This window comes from Quercus robur, chromosome 1, assembly GCF_932294415.1.
Source record: "Quercus robur chromosome 1, dhQueRobu3.1, whole genome shotgun sequence".
In the NCBI taxonomy this organism is placed as follows: Eukaryota; Viridiplantae; Streptophyta; class Magnoliopsida; order Fagales; family Fagaceae; genus Quercus; species Quercus robur.
The window spans coordinates 54,553,149-54,579,357 of NC_065534.1; the positions used below are offsets into that span (position 1 = coordinate 54,553,149).

At 38.4% G+C, this 26,209-nt stretch overlaps 2 protein-coding genes across 4 annotated transcripts; both read left to right on the forward strand.

Moving 5' to 3' along the window:
• Nucleotides 1–1,837: 1,837 nt before the first annotated feature.
• Nucleotides 1,838–7,277, forward strand: LOC126691948 (uncharacterized). Of its 3 annotated transcripts, none has more exons than XM_050387298.1 (3): nucleotides 1,838–3,834; nucleotides 6,660–6,856; nucleotides 6,996–7,277. In XM_050387298.1, the coding sequence occupies exons 1-3, from the start codon at nucleotides 1,909–1,911 to the stop codon at nucleotides 7,018–7,020; spliced, it is 2,148 nt and encodes a 715-aa protein (XP_050243255.1). In that variant the 5' UTR covers nucleotides 1,838–1,908; the 3' UTR covers nucleotides 7,021–7,277. The 3 variants fall into 3 exon arrangements, with proteins under 3 accessions (XP_050243255.1, XP_050243247.1, XP_050243241.1); XM_050387290.1 differs by having other exon boundaries at nucleotides 6,660–6,852; nucleotides 6,961–7,277; XM_050387284.1 differs by having other exon boundaries at nucleotides 1,841–3,834; nucleotides 6,961–7,277.
• A 14,082-nt stretch (nucleotides 7,278–21,359) lies between these two features.
• LOC126713294 (uncharacterized) lies at nucleotides 21,360–21,944 on the forward strand. The gene is made up of 2 exons (XM_050413020.1): nucleotides 21,360–21,491; nucleotides 21,546–21,944. Exons 1-2 carry the CDS (start codon nucleotides 21,360–21,362, stop codon nucleotides 21,942–21,944), a joined length of 531 nt encoding a protein of 176 aa, XP_050268977.1.
• Nucleotides 21,945–26,209: the final 4,265 nt, after the last annotated feature.

Below are 26,209 nucleotides of genomic sequence, written 5' to 3' on the forward strand. Positions count from 1 at the left end.
AACATGCAACATTTAGAAGATCCTTTTAAAAGACTTATTAGAAGTACCAGCTATCCAAATCCCAAATTTAACATCCTCTAACATGCAACAACCACTAGACGGCAACATCTTCTCTACAGTATATTCATAGAGGATTTTGGGTGGAGGGCATAACTTCTCTATTAGGAATACTAAAGAGTCAACAAACAGTATGAGCCCATCACAACAAAATAAAGTTAATAAATCAGTTAGTCTGCTAATGTAGTGAAGCTTGTCTTCTTCTTCTACCTCTCTCTCTCATCTGCGACATGAACTCCTCCAATGAACCAAATAAATCGACAAGGGAATTGATACATTGTACTTTTATTTGTGGTACAAGCAGCAGATTTGAAAACATGCAACATTTAGAAGATCCTTTTAAAAGACTTATTAGAAGTACCAGCTATCCAAATCCCAGATTTAACATCCTCTAACATGCAACAACCACTAGACTGCAACATCTTCTCTACAGTATATTCATAGGGGATTTTGGGTGAAGGGCATAACTTCTCTATTAGGAATACTAAAGAGTCAACAAACAGTATGAGCCCATTACAACAAAATAAAGTTAATAAATCAGTTAGTCTGCTAATGTAGTGAAGGTTATTTATTACTCATATCTGTTTGCTTCAGGAGAATTGTCAAATAACAAATTAATTCAATCGTTTCCTATTCCCATGAAATCTATTTACACAAGTGCATATCATTCACATCTAATTGAAAAGATGAAAAATGCTAATGCCTTATCACTTGTCGAGTTATTTGGTTCCATTAGAGGAGTTCTTGGGCGTCCTGGCATATTAGAGAGAAGAAGAACACAACGGTGGAGGGTAAGAGTTTAATGACCTTTTGTTTATTTCTAGAAGAGAATTTAATGACTTAATAATATTAAATTTGACATGGCACTAGTGTGTTTTTAACCATTAGATCTAATGGAAATCAATAGTTTAAAAAATGTGTAACTTGAATCTCTCTCTCTCTCTCTCTCTATATATATATATAGGGTTGAGTTCAAGTTACACTTGATGTAACTCTAAGTAATGTTACACCATTCAATATTTTTGAATTGGATGCAAATTTTGACAAATCTACTGTTAGATTACATTATCTTTGTATATTCTTCATGTTTGCAAAATTTCAAGGTAATCAAAGATTAATAGCCATGTCATCAAACAATTTTTTAAATTCAAGTTTTTGTAGTTTAAAATAATACATAAAAGATGAGTTTACGGATCGAATGGTAAATAACATCCAATTGACATGAAAATTGACATAACTGTTAAGAACATATAATTCAATGGTGGGATTTTCAAAATATGAATTTTATAACAAGTTATTGGGTGGTGTAATACTGTTTAAAATTACACTAAATGTAACTTCAACCCAATTTATATATATATGTACAAAACTTAGGTACAGTACCTTAAGTACTTTATCTTTAAGTCCTTCTAAAATTCAACCATGTAGTTACTTTATTAAAAAATACATTTTTCATCTCATGAGAAAAAATTCACATGGCAGAATTTTAAAAGAGAAACCTAAATAATAGCACCTAAGTACTGTACAAGTCTCTCTCTCTTTGTGTGTGTATATATATATATATATATATGTGTGTGTGTGTGTGTGTGTATTAAAAAAAAAAATGCAGTAAAAAATGGATCAAACCAGTTGAATGGATCCAAACCTGCAAACTCAATACATTGACATGAACAGCCCACAATAAAGTGGGCCGGAAATTAAATTATTGCTAGTGGGCCGTAGTTGAGGACGGGAATGAATAAAAATTGCAACTCACAAACCACAAGAACCAGAAGAAAGAAAAAAAAAGAAAAAGAGGAAGATACAGAAGAAGAGGCAAAAAGGACAAAGAGCTTAGTAACATATGTGATTATGTCGTCGGAAACAGAAGAAACGGCGATGGCGTCGTTGGGTATGAAGAAAAGGAAAAAGTATTGGTCTCAGTCTCAGTCTCCGATGATCATGACAACCTCCGCCGTAAGTTCTCTCGATTCCTCTGCATCTCAATTACATACTCATGAGAATGTTTATTCTTCTAGGAAAATCATCATCAACAATAAACTTGATGTTCCAAATAATAAGAGTGTACAAGTAGAAGAAGAGTCGTTTATTATTGAGAAAAGAAAATCGAATAATAGAGCTAGACATAGACCTAGACCTAGACGAGGAGGTAAGAATAGGGTTGTGGTGCTTTCTCCTTATTTTGCTAAGCAACAACAACGACCCACCACCAGCACCAGCACCAGAATCATCAACAAGTCGAATGAGATTGATCTGGGGTTTGATGGTAATGCCCAGGGGAGACGAAAGGATAGTCGGCGTTACACGCAGCAGGGTTTGGAATATGAAGATCATAAAATGGAGTCCGATTACCAAATAGCCAGTCCACTTGAGGATGGAAGTTTACAAAATGAGATTTTAAAGCTTGAAGATCTCCTCTCACAATGCACTTACAAGACAAAGGATGGCCAGTATGACGATGTTGATGGTGGCAGGAACTTAGCTGCGGAGGTTGAGAATGAGGCTGTTATGTTACCAAGCATTTATGCTAACTTGAAAGAAGACCAATTGCAGCAACCTGGGTTACAAATTGGAAAGCTTTCTCATTCCAAGCGCAGGAGAAGAAATGAAAAACAGCAAGCAATAGCTCGTGTTGATATTCGAAAGGTCTCCCCTTACTTTGCAAATGAAGGAGGACCCAAGGTTGAGGAGACCATTCCCAACAAAAACACTGTAATATCAAAGCATAGTAGAGGTGATGGTGACCCAAGGAAGGATAAGAAGAGGGGGAAGAGAAAGGATGATAGAATTAGCAAGGAGTGTACCAAGTCTAATGAGATACTGGGGTTTGAGAAAGCCGTTTTAATAGATGAGGATGTAGGTTTAACTGAAGTTTTTGATGGTAATGCCAAGGGGAGAAGAAAGGATAGCAGGCATTACACGCGGGATTTTCACAAAATGGTAGTTAAAGATGAGGAGAGGGAGATGGCGGATGAAGAGCAAAAAATGGAGGTAGATTACAAAATAAAACGTAGGACTAGTCCATTTGAGGGAAGTTTACAAAAAGAGGATTTGAAGCTTGAGGATGTTCTGTCACAATACACTTACAGGAGTCATGATATGACAGAGAACGGAAAGAATGGCCAGCATGATGAGGAGCAAGAGAAGAAATGTAGCGAGAAACTTAGTTTCCCATTTGAGATGACAAACAATTCATCCGTTCTACCTGATGATGGTAGCAGGAACTTGGCTGGGAAGATTGAGAATGAGGCTGTTATATTGCCAAGCATTCATACAAACTTGAAAGAAGAGCAAGTGCCGCAAAATGGGTTAGAAATTGGAAAGGTTTCTCGTTCCAAGTGGAGGAGAAGAAATGAAAAACAGCAAGCAATAGCTCAAGTTGAAATTCGAAAGGTCTCCCCTTACTTCTGGAGGTCAACGGGACAGGTGGTAAGAAATGATGGTGATGGTACAAAAAAAATTAAACCACCAAGACGTTGTGCAAGAACTCATGCTACTTCTGTGAGGGTCTCACCCTACTTCCAAAAGATATCCAAAGAAGAAGAAAATGAAGATGGCCGTTTGTTGGAAGGTAGCAATGGATATAAAAAACCTGTTGCAATTAGGACTGTTCTTTCTTCTTCTGAGAAGCTAGACGATGCATACCGAAGAAAAAGTCCAGATAACACGTGGAAGCCTCCGCGCACCACACCTGGTCTACTCCAAGAGCGTCATGCCCATGATCCTTGGAGGGTATTGGTGATATGTATGCTCCTAAATCGGACATCTGGTTTTCAGGTATTTCTACTAATCAAGTGTTTGTTTAATATGAGCCTTTGGGTCCTCTTAGATATATCAGTGTGTTATTCCCTGAAGCAATAGTTGACTAGTTATAAGTTTTCCATAGTTTGTAGGAAACATCATAACTTCGTTATAGCAAATTTACAGTGTATGATCAAATTACTTTCTCTTTTATTGGGGACAACAAAACTGGATTAGGGCACGAATGGTAATATGGTTGACTAGGTTATCCAACAAGCTAACTTATAATTTTCTTGGCTCTTTCCTGCACAATATATCCAAGGGCGTTACCGAACTAGTTTCTACTACTATTCCTTGGGAGGGGGGATTTTTGAAAGTGTGTGTACTTTTGTCATGATTACTATTATCATGAATTGATACACTTATTTCTTCAGCTGCTATATCACTATTATCATGGAAATAGAGCATTATTCTTCACTACTTTTTTGGGAATATCAACATCTTTTATTCTTTAATTTGTGAGTCTTCAGTTTGCCAATGATCTCTAGCTTAATTAGCACCTCTTCCCCTTTTGAGTGCTAAAGAGAGGGTGAGGCTGTGGCTCAAGAGCCATTGGATGCCTGTTTAACTTACCAATAAAAAAAAGAAAATAATTACGATTCATCTTTTTGACATTTAGGTTGTTGCCATAATTTGTTGTAGATACTAGACACTTTGTGTATTTTTTCTTTATGGTTGCCCTGTAGTAATGTCAATTGCCATGTTGAGACTTATTTCTAGGTATGAATCTTCGTTGAGAAAGCCCTGTTTGTGTTATTTTTTACTGCCCTGGTAGTTGGTTGTAGACACTATACACTTTGTATATTTTTTTTCTTTATGGTTGCCTTGCAGTAATGTCAATCACCTTGTTGAGACTTATTTCTAGGTATGAATCTTCACTGAAAAAGCACTGGTTATTTTTTACTGCCATGCATTTCCCACCTATCCATATCTTTCAGTTTATGTTCTTCGTTTTCCTAATTTGTATGTATGATTTGTTTTGGAATCTATTAGTGTATATTGCTGGCTTTGCAAATCTCTAAGACTGTGTCTTGCATCACAATCCAATATGGTGTTGTGATTATGGAGGCTTGTGTATTTGTCAATGGTAAATAAGGGTCCACTAACATTCGTTGCAGAAAGGTCTGTGACCATATCAGTTGATGACTGAAGAACTTGACAAAGATTAAGATAGCAAATCATAAAGCTGGATCTAGGCATGGTTTATGGCATAGATTTTTGGATTACTAGAAAATAAAGAATAGAATTAGGCTTGTGGATTAGTGACTGAAAAACAAAATCTCAACATTGTGACTGCACTTCTGACTATTCCATGTCTTATGGGGAAAGATGTAGTTGTTGCTGTAATAACAGAAGAATTGCACAGTTGGAGGACTGATGGCACAATCATAGCATGGTTATATAAATGATATTCTCTTTGGAAGCGTAAGGCTAAGGCAAAGCCCAAGAATAATTGTCTATGGTAGTTAATTAGATATTTATATTTTATTTGGTTATTGGTATTTAAGTAATTTTACAATTGTTGAGTGTGGGCCATAGTTATAGGACATGGGTTTTATTTTATTAATGAGTCTTATTTAGTTATGGGTCTTTATTATGAGCTTTGGTTTAATTATTAGGTTTTATTTTTTACTAGTTAATTTGGTACTCATATTACTACTAGCACAAGAGTCATATATAATACTGTGCTCAATGTATTCAAAGGAAGTAGAATGAGTTGATTAATAAAATGAAGTGTTTTGAGAAATAGGCACATTGGCCTTTGTTGATTTCTCCTTATCTCTTCTCTATCTTTTCTTCTTCTCTTTCTAAAGTTACTGTTCACGGGCGCATAACCCTAATTTCTCTCTAATTCTTCTTCTTTCCTAACCCTAAACCTACCACAAACACATGTAGACAAATTCCCTAATTTGTCCTACATCAAGGACGCTTTGTTAGTTATAGCAAATATAGATGTTTCACTTTCACCCTTATGAGCACTGGTAGATGCAGCATTCATCTGGATTCAGTTGGGTCACATTGGATTTGGTTGATTGAATTTTGAGCTTTAAACATTCTTAATTAAGCTGCCTGTTTTTATCATTTTACAAATTATCATAATTGTTGATTCTATAGTCTGGATCCTTTGTTTGTTACAATACATCACAAAATCATTAATTTTGTTTAAAAAGTAAAAAAGAAAGTTGTATGAACAAATATGAGTTTCCTTTTTTGTTTGTTCAATTTGGCTTGGCCTCAGGTGCTGGGTTTAGTCCCACGGGATCCTTGGTCTGGTTTTGGGTGTAATTTGAGAAAGCTACCTAGTTTATACCATCCCAAACTAAGGTGCACATTACATTGTTACAACATTGGTGTTTGCATATTTGCTAAACAACCCAGTAAATCTTTTGGAAGTCTCTTAATATATTATAATGATTTTTATGTTTCTCTTCACATGATGGAAAATATTCTACAAATTGATGGTTTCTCTTAGAAGGGGTCTTTGTATCTGTGTGTGTGGGTCTTAGTGTCCGTTTGGGAACAGCTTATTTAGTTGAAACTAAAAATTTTTTGTTGAAAGTACTGTAAAAAAAAGCTAAAAGCTAAGCTGAATGGTACAGTGGGACCTATTAATAGTATCGAAAAGTGCAATGGAATCCATGAATAGTAGCAAAGTAAGCTAAAAACATTAATAAGTTGTAGGTTTCATCACTTTCCAAACACACTCTTAATGGATCTCTTGACATTTTGTATAGATTGATAGTTGTTCTTAGCACCTGGTTATAAATGAATTGCTTAAATGCATATGTTTCTCCTTACAGGCTAGAAGGGTTATATCGAATCTCTTTACTCTTTGTCCTGATGCAAAGACAGCAACTGAGGTTGCCAAAGAGGAAATAGAAAAGATTATAAAAACTCTAGGTCTACAAAAGAAGAGGGCTTCGATGATACAACGCTTGTCTCGGGAGTATATGGGGGAAAGCTGGACCCATGTGACTCAGCTGCATGGTGTTGGCAAGTAAATTGACTACACTTTCATCCTTTTTCTTTTAGTTAAGAATCCTACCTAGAAGTTTGATTATATCTTAATGGAAACTGAATTCTTTTTTGTCTTCGGGCTAGGTATGCAGCTGATGCGTACGCAATATTTTGTACAGGAAAGTGGGACCAGGTAAGGCCTAATGATCATATGCTAAATCATTACTGGAGATTTCTCAAAGATAGAGAGAGAAAGAGAGGGCTGATCTGATAGTTGAAGGGTTTTATGCATAGACAAGGTAGGCATGCTTCACAGGTTCCACTTTTGTAATATTACTAATTTTGGGAACCTTATTTTTGTAAGCAGAAGGCTATGTTTGTATCACTTGCTACTCCACTTGTGTTACTTAATGAATTTTGGGGGTACTTTTAATGCTAGCACACTGCTATTTCTATGCAAAGTTGGGAGTAGCAATTATATTGCCTTCGTTTTGAATTTTTAAAGAGGTTAACATCTTTTCCCAGTCTCATCCTAGTCTTCATGTTCTTAGGTAAATGCATGAATTGACAGTTTCTTGCTCGGTGCCCTTAAATTGAAGCTCGTGTGATGCTCTTTGCAAGATCTCACTTGTTTAAATCCAACGTCATTTGTTTCAGTTGAAATTATTTTGATGGGTATTAAAAAAGAATTAGGTTCAAATCCCTTATTCCCCATTATTGGGTAATAATGCACAGAAATATTAACAATTGTGATGATAAGATGTTCATCTCGGTTTCCACATTGAGTATTATGAATGGAGTTAACTTGACACCAAAATTTAAAAAATTAAATTGGATACATAGCACAAAATTAAACTATAATTAGAAATTAATTTGATTCGATTTGAATTCTAAAATTGTATTTCAAATTAATATAGGTATAAATGCACTTTTGATCCCTACATTTTGGGCTAATTCGCATTTTGGTCCCTAAATTGATTTCGTTCTTATTGTCATCCCTATTTTTAAAAAATCGTTTCTAGCTATTTTAGTCTCTGTCGTCATTCATGTAACGGAATCCTATTACGTGGTAGACGGAGTACCCTGGTTGTTGACATGGTGTTGATGTGACACTGACATGGCATTAAAATATTATTAAAAAAATTATTTGGCTTTTTCAATGCCAAGTCAGCATTTAAATTTTTTTTTTAAATTTCTAATAAAAAAATTTCAATTTAAACTGAAAAAATTCAAAAAAAAAAAAAAAAAAAACTTTATAGTTTTAAAGATTGAGAAAAAAATTTTAAAGCAATTATTTCAATTTTTCTTGAACTTTTTTAAGAAACAAACACTAAATTAACACTATTCACGCTCTATGTTGGCGTTTTTGTGTTTGTATCTATTTCATCTTCTTCTTTCTTTTAAGATAAACCAAAAAAGTAAAATCAAAACAAAAATAAATTAATAAATATCCCAAACGACATCAGGATGCGTATTTATAGTGCTAAAAAACCCAAATTAGTTTTGAGTGTTTGTGTGGCATTTGTCTCTCTTAGTCTCTATCTCTCTCGATCTAAGACGACTTGCTCTCAGATTGGGTTGGTTGAAAAATATCCCAAACCACGACTGAAAAAAAAGAAGAGGGAAGAAGATCGGCCCATAAGAATTAAAAGAGGAGATTAGTGGTAGTGGGTTTGGTGACTAAAATTGTCTGTGGGTTTCGTGGCTAAGATTGGTAGAATTAGAAAAAAGAAACTATGGCTATTTGGACTGACGTAGTGGGTTTCACAGCGGTGGCTCCCGAAATGGAGGTCCTCCGACGGGCTTGGGTGGTATGACATCAAGTTTGATATGGGTTTCTGGCTGTGGGAGTTGTGATGGGTTTCAGGTTTCTGTCACGGGTTAGAACCTCCTTTGATCATCCAATGGAAAAAGTTGCTGAGAATTGTGAAACTGTCATTTTTCTCTCTTTTTTTATTAACGATGGTGGTAGTGGGTTTGGTGACTTTGTGGGCGTGGGTTTGTTAACTGATTGGTGGGTTTGACTGTGAGAACGTGAAGTTTGATTTTTCTGGTTTCATGGGTTTGATTTTTCTGGGTTCATGGGTTTGATTAATTTTTTAGGAAAGTTTTCATCTTCTTTTCTATAGAACATGAAGAATAGTTCTGGGTTCACCTGCACTGTTCTAGGTTTGCATTTGTTCTAGGTTTGCTCTTGATTCTGGGTTTTATTTCTTGTTTTTCTGGATTTGATGGAGATTAGATTTGTTTGCTGGATTTAGATTTGGGTTTGCTAGAGATTGGATTGGTTGCTAGGTTTATTTCTTGAATTTGGAAAGAACATGAAGAACATGATGTTATGTTCTTACAGAAAAAAATAATGAAAGTAAAATAATAATAATAATAATAATTGTAGGGTCACGATTCAGGGCCCAAGCCCAACAGGTATGGGGTTCTGGCCCAAGGAACCTAAAACAATGAATTTATAGAGAGTGGGCTACAGAACTAGGCCTTAACGAAGTGTATACTAGCTAAAATTGGGCCATGCAACAATTGAGAGTAAGAAAAACCCCCCTTCACATCCATTAGATATTCAATCCGAGGAGACGTGGAGGATATATATCAGTCCCTGCTCAAAAGCTATGGTTCTAACACTGTTCTTCTGTTCTTAGTTCATTTTTTCTCCGTCCCTCACTTCATGGGGACTCCTCTCTCTTATATAGCCCTCTTGAAGTCATCAGGGCCTTACATTTGTTGATCATCTGGACCTTCACTTGAGTACCTGTCCTATCGGACATCCCCCCCATCTTTCTGTGAGTTGTGGTAGCCAAGGCAACACTGTTCACAAGTCCTCTCCACATTAATGTGACCAGAAAAGTAGCTGCCATGCATTTAATGTGGTAGCTACAGCCTCTCCTTTGGCATCCTACACTTTCTTCCTTCTTATGGGCTTGTGGGACTCATCCTTGTTACTAATGCTTGTAGGGGTGGATCTGGCATCTTACATTTTCTTCCTTCTTATGGGCTTGTGGGACTCATCCTTGTTACTAATGCTTGTAGGGGTGGATCCTTTTAACAGGCAGAGTGCATGTTTGAGCCATATTTGGTACGTTCGAGGAGACATTTCTCCTCGGACCGCCTTTTAAACATCTTCAGGCCCATAAGAATTAGGCTGGGAGCCCTTTTGGCACCCACGCCTTCTCCTCGGACGTGGTCGAATTTTCATACAGGACCCAAGGCCCATTGTATGCTCTTGGGCCTTTACCTCTACAATGTGCTGAGTAGTGGTACACTCATGGTCACTCCAAGGGCTTATAAACCATGAGTGGAGCGCATCTCCAACCGATGTGGGACAAAGGTGTCAAGCCAAAATGGCTACAAGGCAAAGCCCTTGGCCTGAGGTGAAAATCCTAGACTCCCATAGCGCCTTTTTGTGGGGTATTTTACCCCGCAAGCTTATTGTCCTCTTTGGGGAGTCAAACCCGCAAGGTTTTGTTTCTCTGCCCCGAGTATGGGAGTCTAGGACTTTCACCTCAGGCCAAGGGCTTTGCCTTGTAGCCATTTTGGCTTGACACCTTTGTCCCACATCGGTTGGAGATGCGCCCCACTCATGATTTAGAAACCCTTGAAGCAACCACGAGTGTACCACTACTAACCAAGTAGTAATTTTTAGGTTTACTTTTGTTGTCTACAAACACATCTAACTTCCTTATTTCATAGACAAAGGCTTCTGTTTACTTAAAGTAACCATTTCAAAAGAATCAAACGGACAACAGCAAAACAAGAAAGGAAAATAAAAATGCAGCTTATTAAAATTAGCTTCTCACAAATTAAAAAGCGGGATAAGGACAACTGTAAGATTTCCTCATTTGATTTCCAGCAGCAAATTCTGATAACAATCCTAAGGGTATCACCCAAAATAATGTATTGTAAGGCTCAGGAATATGCCTTTAATTTGCAGCCTGCTTCAAGCAACTGCTACTGCAAATTAAAACCTTTTGCATGTGAACCAAAACTAGAATGAACCAGTTTTAGCATATAGACAGACGCAAGGCTACTTAGAGGCAAAATTATAAACATTGGACTGAGGTAAAAATGTCAAGGACCCCACCTTTGAGAATGGAAATGAAAACGACACAGTCAAGCTCAGGTTGGGCGAGATCAGAAGAGGTGGTGGCAAAGTTAGAAGCTCTGATGAGCCTTATAAGTTATGACATCAACCAAGGGCACTACCAGGGATATTTTCAAACATCTTCATCAGTAATGGTTTGTCAACCAATCTTTTTTCAACTTGCATAAGTATAGCAGACCAGAGTAGATTATTCACAACACATGGACTTCAAGACAAGGCCCTTCCCACATACAACCAAAAAAATGAAAGTGTTATAAGAAATAAGAGCACCACTAAATACAATTAAAACATATTCATATTTGTTATTTAAAGCATACAAAAAATTTAAAAGACCGTTAAACATAATGAAAATAACTTACTTTAAAGTTAATTGACACTTAAAACGTAATCATACCAATCAAATCCAAGAAGAACTTGTAATCCCTCAACCATGATAAATGAAGACTAAATCAAACCAAAAATAAAGGGAAAAATACTATATTTTAAAATATTGATAGTAAAGGTATATTTCTGCTTTCGGTTTCTACACTAGTGTGGATTTCACATTGTTCTCCTAGTTGTCATTCAAATGCCTAATTCCAAAGTAATTTGGACTGCTATGGCAAAGCTTTAGCTGCTTTGCCTGGCCAGGAATTCTTGTATGAATGCAGCTCAAAAGTTTTCTCAACAACAATAACTTTTCTCACTATCTTGAATTCAGATTAGGTGATTTGGTCTTGTCAGCAAAGTTTGAAACTCTAAAAATTTATCTGTCCATAACAAATGACATCCGCAAAAACAATAACAAAGTCAGCGGCAAGGTTCATTTTGTGACTCCGTTGTCCAATTCCTGGAATTTCTATGATCAAAATAAAACCCTACTTAGGCAGTTTGTCATCTCTAACAGTCCACAATAAGTCCAACTGGAGCCTTTAAAAAACACATATACAAAACAACATAACCCACAATAAGCTCCTCCTATTTTCATGGGGAAAATGCATTATATTTAAAGGAAATGAATTGCCAGCAAAGCCAAACACAACTAGTTTGCTTGAGCTGTCCTTATGTGTTCTGAAAACAAACCATATAAAAGCAAAAACCCCAGAATTTTGTCACTTGTCCAGTTTCTATGAAAAATATAGGATAAGAAAACAAATGGAAAAGAAAAGGAAAATCCACATGAGAAATGAAGTAGATAGCTTAAAAAAAGAAGTATTACTGTTAAATATTTTCAATTGATAGTAGATAATCCATCAACAACAAATATTATAAGGAAAGAAATCAATAATACTCAACGAGAGCTTACTTGCCACACACACACCAGGAGTTCTTAACATAATTTCATTTCTAAAATCAAACTGTTTAAATGAAACAAAAAATAATGATCTGAAAGTTTCATATAACAACAAAAAGCCCTCCACTAAAAAGTGCCTAATTTTACTATTACAGCCTGCTATGGCGGACTCTGTACAAAATCAAAAAACCAAAAAGAGAAATTTTCACAGCTTTCTAATCAACCAAACTGAACAAAATCAACATAATTCATCATAGCCTCAAAGATCCTCAACATTACAACTGAAAAAAATCATTGAATCAATTTTCAGATTTCAAAAGGGTTGATGCAGTGAAGGGAAATAATAATCAAATGCCTTTTTTTTATAGGCCCTAAAAGAAGGCGACCTCTCTAGGAAAAAGGGCCCAAATTTTCTTCTTTCCATTTGATTTTAAGTGGAATGCATCTATGGAAAATTGTAGTGAACACTATAAATAGAGCAAAAAAAGTGTCGAGTTTACCCTCCAACATAACTGAACTAATATGAAGAGTGCACAATCAATTGCACAAACACAGCAATTAGGCAACACTTCATAACACTTGGTCACAAGGACCAAGCAACATAAATTACAATTATTTGCAGCTCAACCAATTACTCACAAGGACCAAGTAGATAATTGCTGTTTTTTTTTTCTTTTCTTTTTTCCTTTTTAAATAAAATTAAATCACAAGATAATGGAAATAGATAACTATAAAACCAAATATTTGGAACATAATACAGGAGGTAACATCAAGAGGGTAATCCATGTAAAGAAAGAATTCTTTTAAGCTATGAACAAAACTTGCCTTTGGGATAGCAACTTGAAGCTCAAGTGTACTTCCATTTAAGGGTATTTTGAGCCACAAGAATTTTTTGGCAGCTCTCTTTTTAGTTGGCCAGGCTATAGAAGTTACTTGAAATCTTTACTGTAATTAACCCCAACTGATAACATCATGCAAGAGCATCAAAGGGCCAACAAATTGATAAAGTAGGCCAACATAACACACAACTCTACCTTCAAACATCAGCAATGGTTGGTCAACCAATTGTTTTTCAACTTGCAAGAGTATAGCAGGCCAAAGTAGATTATTCATGAGGATCTTCAAGGCAAGCCCCTTCCCATATCATAATAATACAACAAACATGTCATAATTAGCATAGCACATGATACTTTGGTATGTGAAAGTATTAAAAAGTCAAATTCTATAATTAAAAACTTTTAATAAAATGATGATTTACAACATAAAACTGTTAAACCAAATATATCCAGAAAAATCCCAACACAAAAACGTTTTTTTTTTTTTGGTTGGCTAGGCTATAAAAGTTATTTGATAATTTTACTGCAATGAGCACCAACTGATAACATTATGCAAGAGCCTCAAATGGATAAAGCAGGACACCATAACAAACAGCTAGATACCACAACAATCAGCTCTGCCTCTTCATTTCAGTCCCTAGTCCTAAATAAATCAGAATTTATTTTGTCTCTTTGATCCAAATTGATTTGTCCATTGTCTACTATGCAAGTAACACTTTGTAATGGCAAAAGCATAATATAGTTCCATATAAACACATGTAGGAGTTAGCACATATGACTACCACTGATTGCAATGCAAGAGTAGCTCTAAATAACAAAAGTTTAAATTAGTCCAGAACTAAATAACAACCGTATCAAGTGCAATTGCTAATATATTTGATCAAATACAGTTCAAAAAAGCAACAAAACATCAAAGTTGAAGATCAAAAGATCACAAAACATTAACATTCCCTCCATAGTGCCATGAACTAATTAAAGAGAACCCGAGGGCAATTCATCCAATGCCAATTCGTAGAGCTCTCGTTCGAATGCAGCCTGCCTGCGGGTTGTCTCCAATTCAGAAAATTTAAACTCATTCCACTTTTCCTTCAAAGACGTTTTTTTCTTAGTGTCTTTAAAGCTACTCAAACTCAGTCCACGCTTTTTCACAAATGCCTCCATACCATGACCCTCAAAATCAAACTTCAACTTCTTATTAACCACGCATTTGGTTTCACGCGAATCCTTTCGCAATCCCCATATACTTTTAGATAGTTTATACAAATTTTTCTCGTGGAGGTTGGAAAAAGAAAAAGTTTTCCCTCTCTTTTCAAGATTATCCTTAAATTTTTTCTTCAGTTTTCTCACTTTATCAGCCACCTGAAGTCTCGTAACTTTGCAGTGAAAAGTTTTCTTGAATGAGTTATAAAAACTATTCATGTCTGCAGTTGCAGCAACTGGATCAGCACGCTTGTTCTCAGCGTATTTATACAAGGATTGGAGAAGGTTAAGCGTGTCGTTTTCCCTCCACACCATTGTCGTTTTCTTCTTCTTATTCTTGCCATTGTCTTCGGAGTTGGAGTCAGAGTCCTCCATAGCTTCCTTTTTGATTGAGCGCTTACGTGAAGAGTCAAGTTCTTCAGGATGGTATTCAGTTTCAGCAGAAGATGGAGATGACATAGCCAGGAACTCATTGAGCGCATCATCGTAACAATACTCATTGGATTTTGCTTCAGCTTTTGCCTCTTCTAATTCTTCTGGTTTAAAGGAGGATTCAGAGGAATTAGGTGACTCTTCATCTTCGTGATAGCTACTATCATTTGAACTGTCATGGTCAGGATCTTGATGATGGGTATCATCGCTGGACAACAAAAATCAAATAAACAGAACAATATACAAGCAAGGTTTCACTAAGACATGCACAAAAATATCAACTTTACATAGAAATTGATTTCTGGTTTTTAAGAATGGGTCAGAGTTTGACTTAAAAAAAAAAAAAAAAAAAAACACTACAAACCCATAAATCTGAGATCCCCACCATGTGGCTGGCTGCCATTCTTGTTCTTCTCTTCTCCATTTCATCATCTTCTTCTTCTTCTTCTTTCTCTCTTCTCCCTCTTTTTCTTCTTTTTACTCTTTTAATTTTTTAGTTTCTACTATCTTCTTTTAGAGTCTAGTATATATATATATATATATATTTTTAATACTAAGTACTTTAGTTTTGAGAGGGCAGAGTGTAGTCCTCTTTTAGGTTTCAATTAAGCCAAACGTTATTCAGCTTTGGAAATGACAAAGAAAAATTAAAAATAAATAAAAAGCCCAAGTGTCAGACCTAGGTAATGTCTAGATACAATGGTATATAATATTATTAATATATATATTAATGATTATTTATAATTTTATACTAAAAATTTGTATTATTATTAAAAGAATGTTATATTTATAATATTTTTTAAAATATTTTTACACTAAATTATAAGTTGAAAATAGTTATTGGTTTTAATTTGAACATATTACTATCTTTTTTTTTTTAGCTCACTTATATCAATCAGTAATAACCTATCTGTAGGGACTCGATTCATAACGACCCCAAGATAATATTGGGCTCGTACGTAAAGAGGGCCCAAACAATATCATTTGTAGAGCGTGGGTTTGAAAGGCTGGGCCTTAGTCACCGGACGGTGGTTTGTCGTCTTATTCGTACAGAATTAGGCCGTGTTCGCTCGAGGAGTCTTTCTCCTTAAGGCGGTCTGGGAGGCTCTGGTTCTTGGCCTTTTTCCCCAGCCCTTTCTCCGGATTGCTTGCTTCTCCTTTTATATTAACATGTACCATTTATTCTACGTACACGTGTAGGATCGACTTTCCAGGACTGATACTTATCCCATCAGCCCATACCCAAAGTGATTGGGGGTGGTTGTAAAAGTTGAAGAGCATGGTTCTGTCAGGTGCAGAGTATTCAATGGCAGTAATGACAGCTTTCCCTTTGTCCTTGGTCGTTATACTATCCAGCGTCCCTTTCCCTATCAACATAGATATTTTAGGTTTTTCCCAAAACTGTTCCTATACCGCTCTTGCCCTTTCTTTCAGGGGGACCTCGGATATGCCGAGGACAGAATTGCCTTCGGTTATGTCTCAGGACTACTTGGACTTTTATTACACGTCCTCGGCTATACCCCTCCTCGGCTCGGGTCTTGGGCCCCAATGTAAAAACGGGCCAGGGCCACAACTTCTTAGGCCCCACAATACCCCCTCAAAATCCTGCTGTCCGACCTCTTAGTCGGAGAGGAGGGTTTTGGTGATGCCAAGCCTTTATTACAGCTCATTTAACTCTGACCTTCATTAATGTTGGTATCCCTTCATCTATTTAGGAAATGCGCCGGGTTACAAGACATTCGTCTAGATTTTCACACGGGGCGCTCCTGCCGTTTCAGTGTACGAGGCGCCTCTTTAATAAATTTCCTTTACAAGGCCAATCAAATCTAATAGTTACAGATGACATTGGGGAGTTGAACCGACGCTACCTTACTTGCAGATCTTCTTGGAGATATGTACGGATTAAATGCCACTGAATTCACCCTCCATATAAGAAGCCAAATGAGAGGGTATTCCCTTCGCGTAAAGACTCTCTATCCTTCCTAAAGCCTCAACCCTCAAGATGTGCTCTAAGTCTTCTTTATCAGCATAACCATAGCTTATAGTGTGACACATTTGAAGTAGAAGTGGGGATGAAAAGATCACATCCTTCTCAGAAGCGTTCTGTCCCTCCAAAGCTTAAGATGGCTCGATCAGGACAGGGATGACAGAGACTCAAGATACCTCTCATCCTCCCTCCAGCCAAAATCCGAAACAGGGGCTCGTCGCGTCAAACTTTTGGTGCGACTGAGCTGGGGTCACCCATTATCAGTACCAGCCGCTCTCTTATGAGCATAGCTAACATGGCACCAGCGTGTTAGGAATCAAGACTGACGCAGGGACAAAGTATCCCTGCTTCTTCCTCTCTTCCTTCACTGGTGCCTCCTTTTGCCTCCCTTCTTCTTCTTTCCCATCACCAGATCCATCTTGGTGCTTTTCCTTCTTCCTCTTCTTCTCCTCTTCCACCAAGGGAGGTCCTCCTCTCAATATGGGTGCCGCTGAGGCAGAATTTGGAAAGATTTCGGAGCAGAGCTTAAAAAGACTTCTGGCTATTTGTTTGTTTTGTTTTTGTTTTTTTTATTTATTTATTGTTTTTGTAATTCGTTTTCTATATAGGCTTATTTAAGCCCTTCATTGTACGCTGTAATACCTTTTTATATTAATAAAAGTCATCATTGCTTTATTTCGTATATTCTACCTCTTCTTTCTGAAATGGTTATGCCGTGAATAGACGTACTACCATATGACTTCTTTTTTATTTTTACATTCCGAACGATGCTTAGGGCCAAAATCCCAGTTAATAAAAAGACCTTGCTCTGCGCTTATTGAAATTATCCGGCATAATAATGCTGATTTGGACAAATGATACTTAGGACAGAAACCCTTATTAAGAAAAAAGAAAAAGATATTATGATAAGCTTATTAGAGCTGTCTGGCATAATAACGCCGACCTAAGAAAACAATACTTAGGGTCGAAACCCCTTATCAAGAAAAAAGATGTTATTATGAACTTATTGGAGCTATCGTGTACAATAAGACCAACCTGAAAATGGGTTGTATACCCCAAACTTGAACGAAATGATGGCCAAATGCTCGGTGCCGTGTAGGAAGTAATCATCTGAGGATATATAACCCAAAATGAACAGCCCCTGCAGGTCACTGAGAAATAAGGCGTTTCGCCATCTTCCTAATGACCTTCATAGCCTTAACCTTTTCTGGTATTTGGTCCGAGGACTGAGCGACTTAGAATTCTTTTTAAGTAGCTGACTTTTCCATAGGTTTGAGTCCGAGGACCATGCAATACCTTGGTTCTGTCCAAAACTTGATTTTTAAGTAGTTGGTTTCCTCATAGGTTTGAGTCCGAGGACCATGCAATACCTTGGTTCTGTCCAAAACTCAGTTTTTAAGTAGTTGGTTTCCCCATAGGTTTGAGTCCGAGGACCATGCAATACCTTGATTCTGTCCAAAACTTGATTTTTAAGTAGTTGGTTTCCCCATAGGTTTGAGTCCGAGGACCATGCAATACCTTGGTTCTGTTCAAAACTTGATTTTTAAGTAGTTGGTTTCCCCATAGGTTTGAGTCCGAGGACCATGCAATACCTTGGTTCTGTCCAAAACTTGATTTTTAAGTAGTTGGTTTCTCCATAGGTTTGAGTCCGAGGACCATGCAATACCTTGGTTCTGTCCAAAACTTGATTTTTAAGTAGTTGGGGGAATTAACCCCTCGGCTACGGCGTGGGACCTTGGTTTAGGGGGATTAGCTCTTCAGCCAAGTCCCCAGAACCATCCGTGCTGTTGACACTATGAAGCGTAGCCCCTAGTGAGGAAACGTACCCTTAGTGGAACTTTACGCTAGAACACTACATCCGACTGTTGGAAATGATGTGGGGGATTGTCTCAACCCACCACCTGTGCCAAGACAAAAGCCTTTCCCACAGACGGCGCCAATTGTAGGGACTCGATTCGTAACGACCCCAAGATAATATTAGGCTCGTACGTAAAGAGGGCCCAAACAATATCATTTGTAGAGCGTGGGTTTGAAAAGCTAAGCCTTAGTCACCGGACGGTGGTTTGTCGTCTTGTTCGTACAGAATTAGGCCGTGTTCGCTCGAGGAGTCTTTCTCCTTGAGGCAGTCTGGGAGGCTCTGGTTCTTGGCCTTTTTTCCCAGCCCCTTCTCCGGATTGCTTGCTTCTCCTTTTATATTAACCTGTACCCTTTATCCTACGTACACGTGTAGGATCGACTTTCCAGGACTGATACTTGTCCCATCAGCCCAGACCCAAAGTGGTTGGGGGTGGTTGTAAAAGCTGAAGAGCATGGTTCTGTCAGGTGCAGAGTATTCAATGGTAGTAATGGCAGCTTTCCCTTTGTCCTTGGTCGTTATACTATCCAGCGTCCCTTTCCCTATCAACATAGATATTTTAGGTTTTTCCCAAAACTGTTCCTATACCGCTCTTGCCCTTTCTTTCAGGGGGACCTCGGATATGCCGAGGACAGAATTTTCCTCGGTTATGTCTCAGGACTACTTGGACTTTTATTACACATCCTCGGCTATACCCTTCCTCGGCTCGGGTCTTGGGCCCCAATGTAAAAACGGGCCAGGGCCACAACTTCTTGGGCCTCACACTATCATTTAGAATTTGTTGTGAAAATATTTTTGACATATCATTTATGAATTCTATTTAAAATCTATATATTAATTAAAATATTAATAACTTTTTTCTATGCAATAAGTGTTTCAACTCTCACATTTATTGTATTTTTTTACAATTATCCAAAATGTGAATTTTATTTGTAGAAAAATTATAATAAATGTTTTTTTAATCCCACTTTATTTAATCTTTTTAGAAAAATTAAATTAAATTCATTATTTTATATAATAGTAACACTTCTTTAATCGACACTTTTATGTTATATATATGTGTGTGTGTGTGTTTAGGAATTCCTAAACATTCTAAAACGGTACGCCGAAACAGGTCGATACTAAAATATTTCGTTTCAATAAACAAACCAAAACGAGGTCCAAAATTAAATTAATAACATTGGTTTAAAATAAAAAGACGATTTTCTTTACTTTAAATCAATATATCTTCCTGTTCTTGTCATTTGAGCCTACTTTATTTGTTTTACAACTCATTTTAGCCTAATTTTCTAACCCACTCTCTACAAATTCATTGTTTTGGACTTGCTGGGCCTTAGTCCATCCATCTGTTAGACCAGGAACCCAAATCCGGTCCTTACAATTGGCGCCGTCTGTAGGGAATTCTGGTGTTATAGTGAGCCTGACGTCCAACTATGATAGGTTCAGGTCCACACTAGGCAGAATCTATGGGGTCCCAAGGTGAAGATCATTTTGTCAATGTCGAGCAAAGAAGGGACTGGGAGGGGAGTGTACATACTACCCATACTAGTAAGAGCCATTCTCGGGGTGGTAGCCACCTCTCTCATGGGAAAAATACCAAAGCCATGCAACAAGAGATTGATCATTTAAATAGGAAATTGCGCCACGAATGGAGAAGGCGAACTCCTTCCATTTTCTGATTTCTCTTCTGGTGATGAAGAGGATGGTAGTTATAGGCAAAGATCAAGGACCCCTCCCATTGAGTCTTTCTCGTATGATGAGGACTACCACCATGAGCACAGAAACAGAAACTCATCTTCCAAAGGCCTAGGGAATGATACGATGAACAGAGCACTTAAACAAATTTCCAGATCACCTTTCACACGCAGGATTGAGGAAAGGAGACTTCCTCGGCAATTCACTCAGCCCACGTTCACCATGTACAGCGGTCGTACAGACCCTATGGAGCACATTAGTCACTCCAACCAGAGAATGGTTGTACACCCCAAAAATGAGACCTTGATGTGCAAGGTATTTCCATCCAACTTGGGGCCTGTGGCGATGAGGTGGTTTGATGGTCTGGGTGTAGGTTTTATTGACTCCTTCAAGAAGCTTACACGAGCGTTTGGGTCTCGTTTCATTACGTGTAGTAAGGTTCCTCGGTCTCCATGTCCATACGAGAAGGTGAGACCCTGAAAACGTACTCGGACAGGTACTAGGAGATGTTTAATGAAATTGATGGGGATTTTGATGATGTAGCTATAAGAACATTCAAGGTCGAACTGCCCACCAAGCATGATTTAAGAAAATCCTTGACCAAGAAGCCGATAAGAAGTGTTTGGCAGCTTATGGATCACATTGATGAGTACAAGCGGGTTGAGGAAGACCAACAACAAGACAAGGGGAAGGGTAAGGTTATCCCTCAAAAGAGGAGGGATTTCAGGTCGGACAGATACAACAATAACAGACCCCGGAGGGATTTTGCGGGACAATCTGGATCTACAGCTCCTCAGGTGGTTAACACTGTGTTCCGATAACCAGTACATCAAGTCTTAGAAAATATCAAGAATGAGCCATACTTCAAATGGCCAAACAAAATGGAAGGAGATCCCTTGAGGCGCAACTAAAGCCTCCATTAACAATACCACCAGGAGCAGGGGCATACCATCGAGAACTGCAAGACTCTGTGAAACCATTTGGAGCAACTAGTTAGAAAGGGAAGGTTACAGCAGTTTTTGTATCGGACCAACAGACAAAGAGACCAATCAAGGTCAGGGGCTCAGGGGAACGCTTCTTCAAGGACACCGTTAGGCATAATTAATGTCATCTTTGCTGCGCCTGGGAGGACTGCTTCTTATCCTTCCAGAGTGATGTCTGTAGCTCAGCTACCAGCCGGGGACCCTGATTGTGCGCCGAAAAGGGCTAGAATGGAGATCCGACTGATATTGAGTTTTTCTGATGAGGACAAGATAGGAACCATCCAGCCATACAATGATACTTTGGTGATTACCCTCAGAATAGGAGGGTATGATGTGAAAATGGTGATGGTAGACTAGGGCAGTGGTGTAGAGATTATGTACCTTGACTTGTATAGGGGGCTAAACTTAAAGCCTAAGGACCTGACAGTCTATGATTCACCTTTGGTGAGTTTCGACGGGAAGGTTGTCATCCCAAAGGGTCAAATCAGGTTGCCCGTGCAGGCGGGTTTAGAAGTGGTTGAAGTGGACTTCATTGTGGTGGATGCATACTCTCCTTACACGGCCATTGTGGCTAGACCCTGGCTTCATGCCCTGGGGGCCGTTTCTTCTACTCTGCATTTGAAATTGAAGTATCCATCAAGGGATCGAATTGAGGAGTTCGTGGGGAGTCAATCCATGGCTAGGCAATGCCTTGTGGCTGCAATTATGCATCAACCTACGGCTGACTCATCGGCCTCTACTGAGGGGGGCTTATAGCAATCAAAGTCTCTGGTGTTGCCTGTTGATGGGCCAGCCGAGGAGGCGAAATGTGAGGATTTGGAGAAAATTGTTATGGGTGGTGATCCAGAGAAGTTTTTTCAGGTTGAAGCCCAGCTACCTCCTCAGGATAAGGAAGAACTAATAGAATTTCTCATGAGAAACGTTGATGTGTTCACGTGGAGTACTTACGAAGCTCCAGGGGTGGATCCAAGCTTCATCTACCATTATTTGAATGTCAATTTATCTGTCACCCCCAAAAAGTAACCACCTTGGCGCTTATCTAAGGATCATTCTGATGCTGTCAAAGACGAGGTGATGAAGCTCAAGCAGGCTAGGGCGATCAAAGAGGTATTCTACCCTGAATGGTTGGCTAATACAGTGGTAGTAAAGAAGAAGAATGGGAAGTGGTGGGTGTGTGTGGATTTCACAGACTTGAACAAAGCCTATCCAAAGGACCCCTTTCCCATGCCTCGGATTGATCAGCTAGTGGATGCAACTGTAAGCTATCCTCGAATTTTGTCACTCCTATTGAAAACTACAATTACAAGGTGATGCCTTTTTGATTGAAAAATACAGGGTCTACCTATCAAAGGATGATGACTAGGATGTTTGAGCCACAATTGGGAAAGAATATTGAAGTATATATAGATGACATGGTGGTCAAGAGTATGTTGGAATCTAAGCACATTAACGACCTCGGGAATATCTTTGAGATCTTGAGGAGGCATAAGCTACAACTCAATGCTTCTAAGTGTTCTTTTGGGGTCGGATCAGGGAAGTTTTTGGGGTACATGGATACACACAGCGAAATTGAAGTTAACCCTTACCAAATTAAAGCAATCAATAATCTACAGCCACCTCAGAATCCCAAAGAGGTCCAGAAGCTAACAGAGATAACTGCTGCTCTAAACCGATTCATCTCTCGATCAACGGATAGGTGTAGACCTTTCTTCCAATTGTTGAATAAGTGGAAGGGATTTGAATGAACTGAGGAATGTGTCCTGGCTGTCCAGTAGTTGAAGGAGTATCTTTCTCAGCCACCCATTATGTCCAGACCCAAGGTGGAAAAGGTTTTGTTTGCCTATATTGCTGTGGCTTCCCATACAGTAAGCTTGGTACTTGTACGGGTTGATAGTGGTGTATAGAGGTCAGTCTATTATGTGAGTAAATCACTGCATGAGGTCGAGGTCCGTTACCTACCTCTAGAGAAGGCCATTTTGGCAGTTATGCATGCTATACGCAAACTTCCCCACTACTTCCGATCACACACGATTGTTGTCCTGACCCAGCTCCCACTTAGATCTCTACTTCGGAGTGCTGATTACACAGGAAGGATTGCCAAGTGGGGTACAATCCTAGGGGCTTTTAATATCAAGTACATGCCTTGCACCTTTGTCAAGGGTCAAGTCCTCGCCGATCTTGTGGCCGAGTTTGCCGAAACCCCACTAAATAAGAGAATAGAGAAGCAGAACAGAACATGGATGGAAAATCGGTTGGTGCAATTTCCTCAGAAAAACCTTTGTCCTAGAAAGTATATGTTAATGGTGCAGCGAACCACAGAGGATCTGGAGTGGGGCTAGTTCTGACATCTTCAGAAAGGATCATAATTCAGAAATCCTTGAGATTGGGCTTCTCGGCCACAAACAATGAGGCTGAGTATGAAGTATTGTTGGTAGGGATGACCATGGTTCAGAAAATGGGTGGAAAAGTAGTGGAAATCTTCTCTGATTCAAGGCTGGTTGTAGGCCAAGTTCAAGGAGAGTTGGAAGCCAGAGATCTAAGAATGCAGGGATATTTGAACCAGGTAAGACACTTACAGTCTAGATTTGAGTCTTTAATCTGTCATAAATCCCTAGAAGTAGAAATACACATGCTGACTCTTTTGCCACGCTGGCAACATCCTCGAAGATGGGAGATGGGATTTAGGTTCATTAAATAAAGGTGGGTTTTAACTGGATGGACTCTATTGTGCTATTCCTTAAGGAGGATGTCTTGCCCGAGGGTAAGTCCAAGGCCGACAAGGTACGGAGGAAGGCTCTTCAGTTTTGGTTGTCCGAGGACCAAAAGTTGTACAAGAGATCTTTTTCTGGCCCATATCTGCTATGCATACACCCTGAAGCAGTTAAGCTACTCTTAGAAGAATTACATGAAGGGATTTGTGGAAGCCATACAAGAGGCAGATCTTTGTCTCACAGGGCCTTCAATCAAGGATATTGGTGGCCAAATATGCAGAGGGAAGCACAAGAGTATGTGAAGAAGTGTGACCAATGTTAAAGATTTGCACTAAACATTCATCAACTGGGAGAAGTCCTTAATCCTCTATCCAACCCTTGGCCTTTTGCTCAATGGGGCTTGGACATTGTAGGTCCTTTCCCTAAGGCAGCAGGGAATAAGAAGTATTTGTTGGTTGGCACGAATTACTTTACCAAGTGGATTGAAGCTGAACCATTGGCAAACATTAGGGATGTGGATGCCAAGAGATTTGTTTGGAAAAATATTGTCACTTGGTTTGGAATCCCTCGTACCCTCATCTTGGACAACGATCTTCAATTCGATAGCAAAGCCTTCAGGAGGTATTGTTGAGACCTAGGCATAATAAATAGGTATTCTACCCTGGCACATCCACAAAGGAATGGACAGGCTGAAGCTGTCAATAAGGTCATAGTGAGTGGGCTTAAAAAGAGGTTGGACGACGCAAAGGGAAGATGGGTAGAAGAGTTGCTACACATCCTTTGGACATACTGGACTACACCTCGAAGGTCCATTGAGGAAACTCCATTTTCAATGACTTATGGTGCCGAGGTTGTTATCCCTCTAAAGACTGGATTCCCAACACTGAGAATGAGTTTTTTCACCCCGAGCAACAATGACAAGCTGTTAGGAAAGAGCCTAGACTTAATTGAAGAGCAAAGAGAAAGTGCCATGGTCCAATTAGCATATTATTAACACAAGCTCAAGCAAGGGTATGATGCTAATGTGAAGCTAAGGCCACGAGCACCTAGAGATTTGGTGTTAAGAAAGGTTTTGAGTACTACAAAGAACCCAGCATGGGGAAAGTTAGGGTCCAATTGGGAAGGGCGATATCGCATCACCTCGGTGGCTAGAATAGGTGCGTATCATCTTGAAGACCTAGACGAGAATGTTGTACTACGCCCCTAGAATGTAAATAACTTGAAAATGTATTGTTATTAATTAAAGCCCACCCTGTCACATTCTCGTTTATTATATTATTTGTTGAGCTTCATATTATTATCTTTTTAAGTATCAAACAGAACCTTGGTCATGCCTGACTCCTTGGACCACATAGCTTAGGTAAATTGATATGTTAAGTTACTTTTCTGGGTATTAAACAGAACCTTAGCTATGCCTGGTTCCTCGGACCACATACTTTGGGTAAATTAACACGTAATGATATCTTTCTAAGTATCAAATAGAATCTTGGTCATGCCTGGCTCCTCGGACCACATACCTTGGGTAAATTGATATGTTAAGTTACTTTTCTGAGTATTAAACATAACCTTAGCTATGTTTGGTTCCTCGGACCACATACTTTGGGTAAATTAATATTTTATGGCATCTTTCTAAGTATCAAACAGGACCTTGGTCATGCCTGGCTCCTCGAACCACATACCTTGGGTAAATTGATATGCTAAGTTACTTTTCTGAGTATGAAACAGAACCTTAACTATGCTTGGTTCCTTGGACCACATACTTTGGGTAAATTAATACTTAATGACATCTTTCTAAGTATCAAATAGAACATTGGTCATGTGTGACTCCTCGGACCACATACCTTGGGTAAATTGATATGTTAAGTTACTTTTCTGAGTATTAAACAGAATCTTAGCTATGCCTGGTTCTTTGGACCACATACTTTGGGTAAATTAATATTTAATGACATCTTTCTAAGTATCAAATAGAACCTTGGTCATGCCTGACTCCTCGAACCACATACTTTGGGTGAATTGATATGTTAAGTTACTTTTCTGAGTATTAAACAGAACCTTAGCTATGCCTGGTTCCTTGGACCACATACTTTGGGTAAATTAATACTTAATGACATCTTTCAAAGTATCAAACAGAATTTTGGTCATGCGTGGCTCCTCGGACCACATACCTTAGGTAAATTGATATGTTAAGTTACTTTTCTAAGTATTAAACAGAACTTTAGCTATGCCTGGTTCCTCGGACCACATACTTTGGGTAAATTAATACTTAAATGACATCTTTCTAAGTATCAAATAAAACCTTGGTCATGTCTC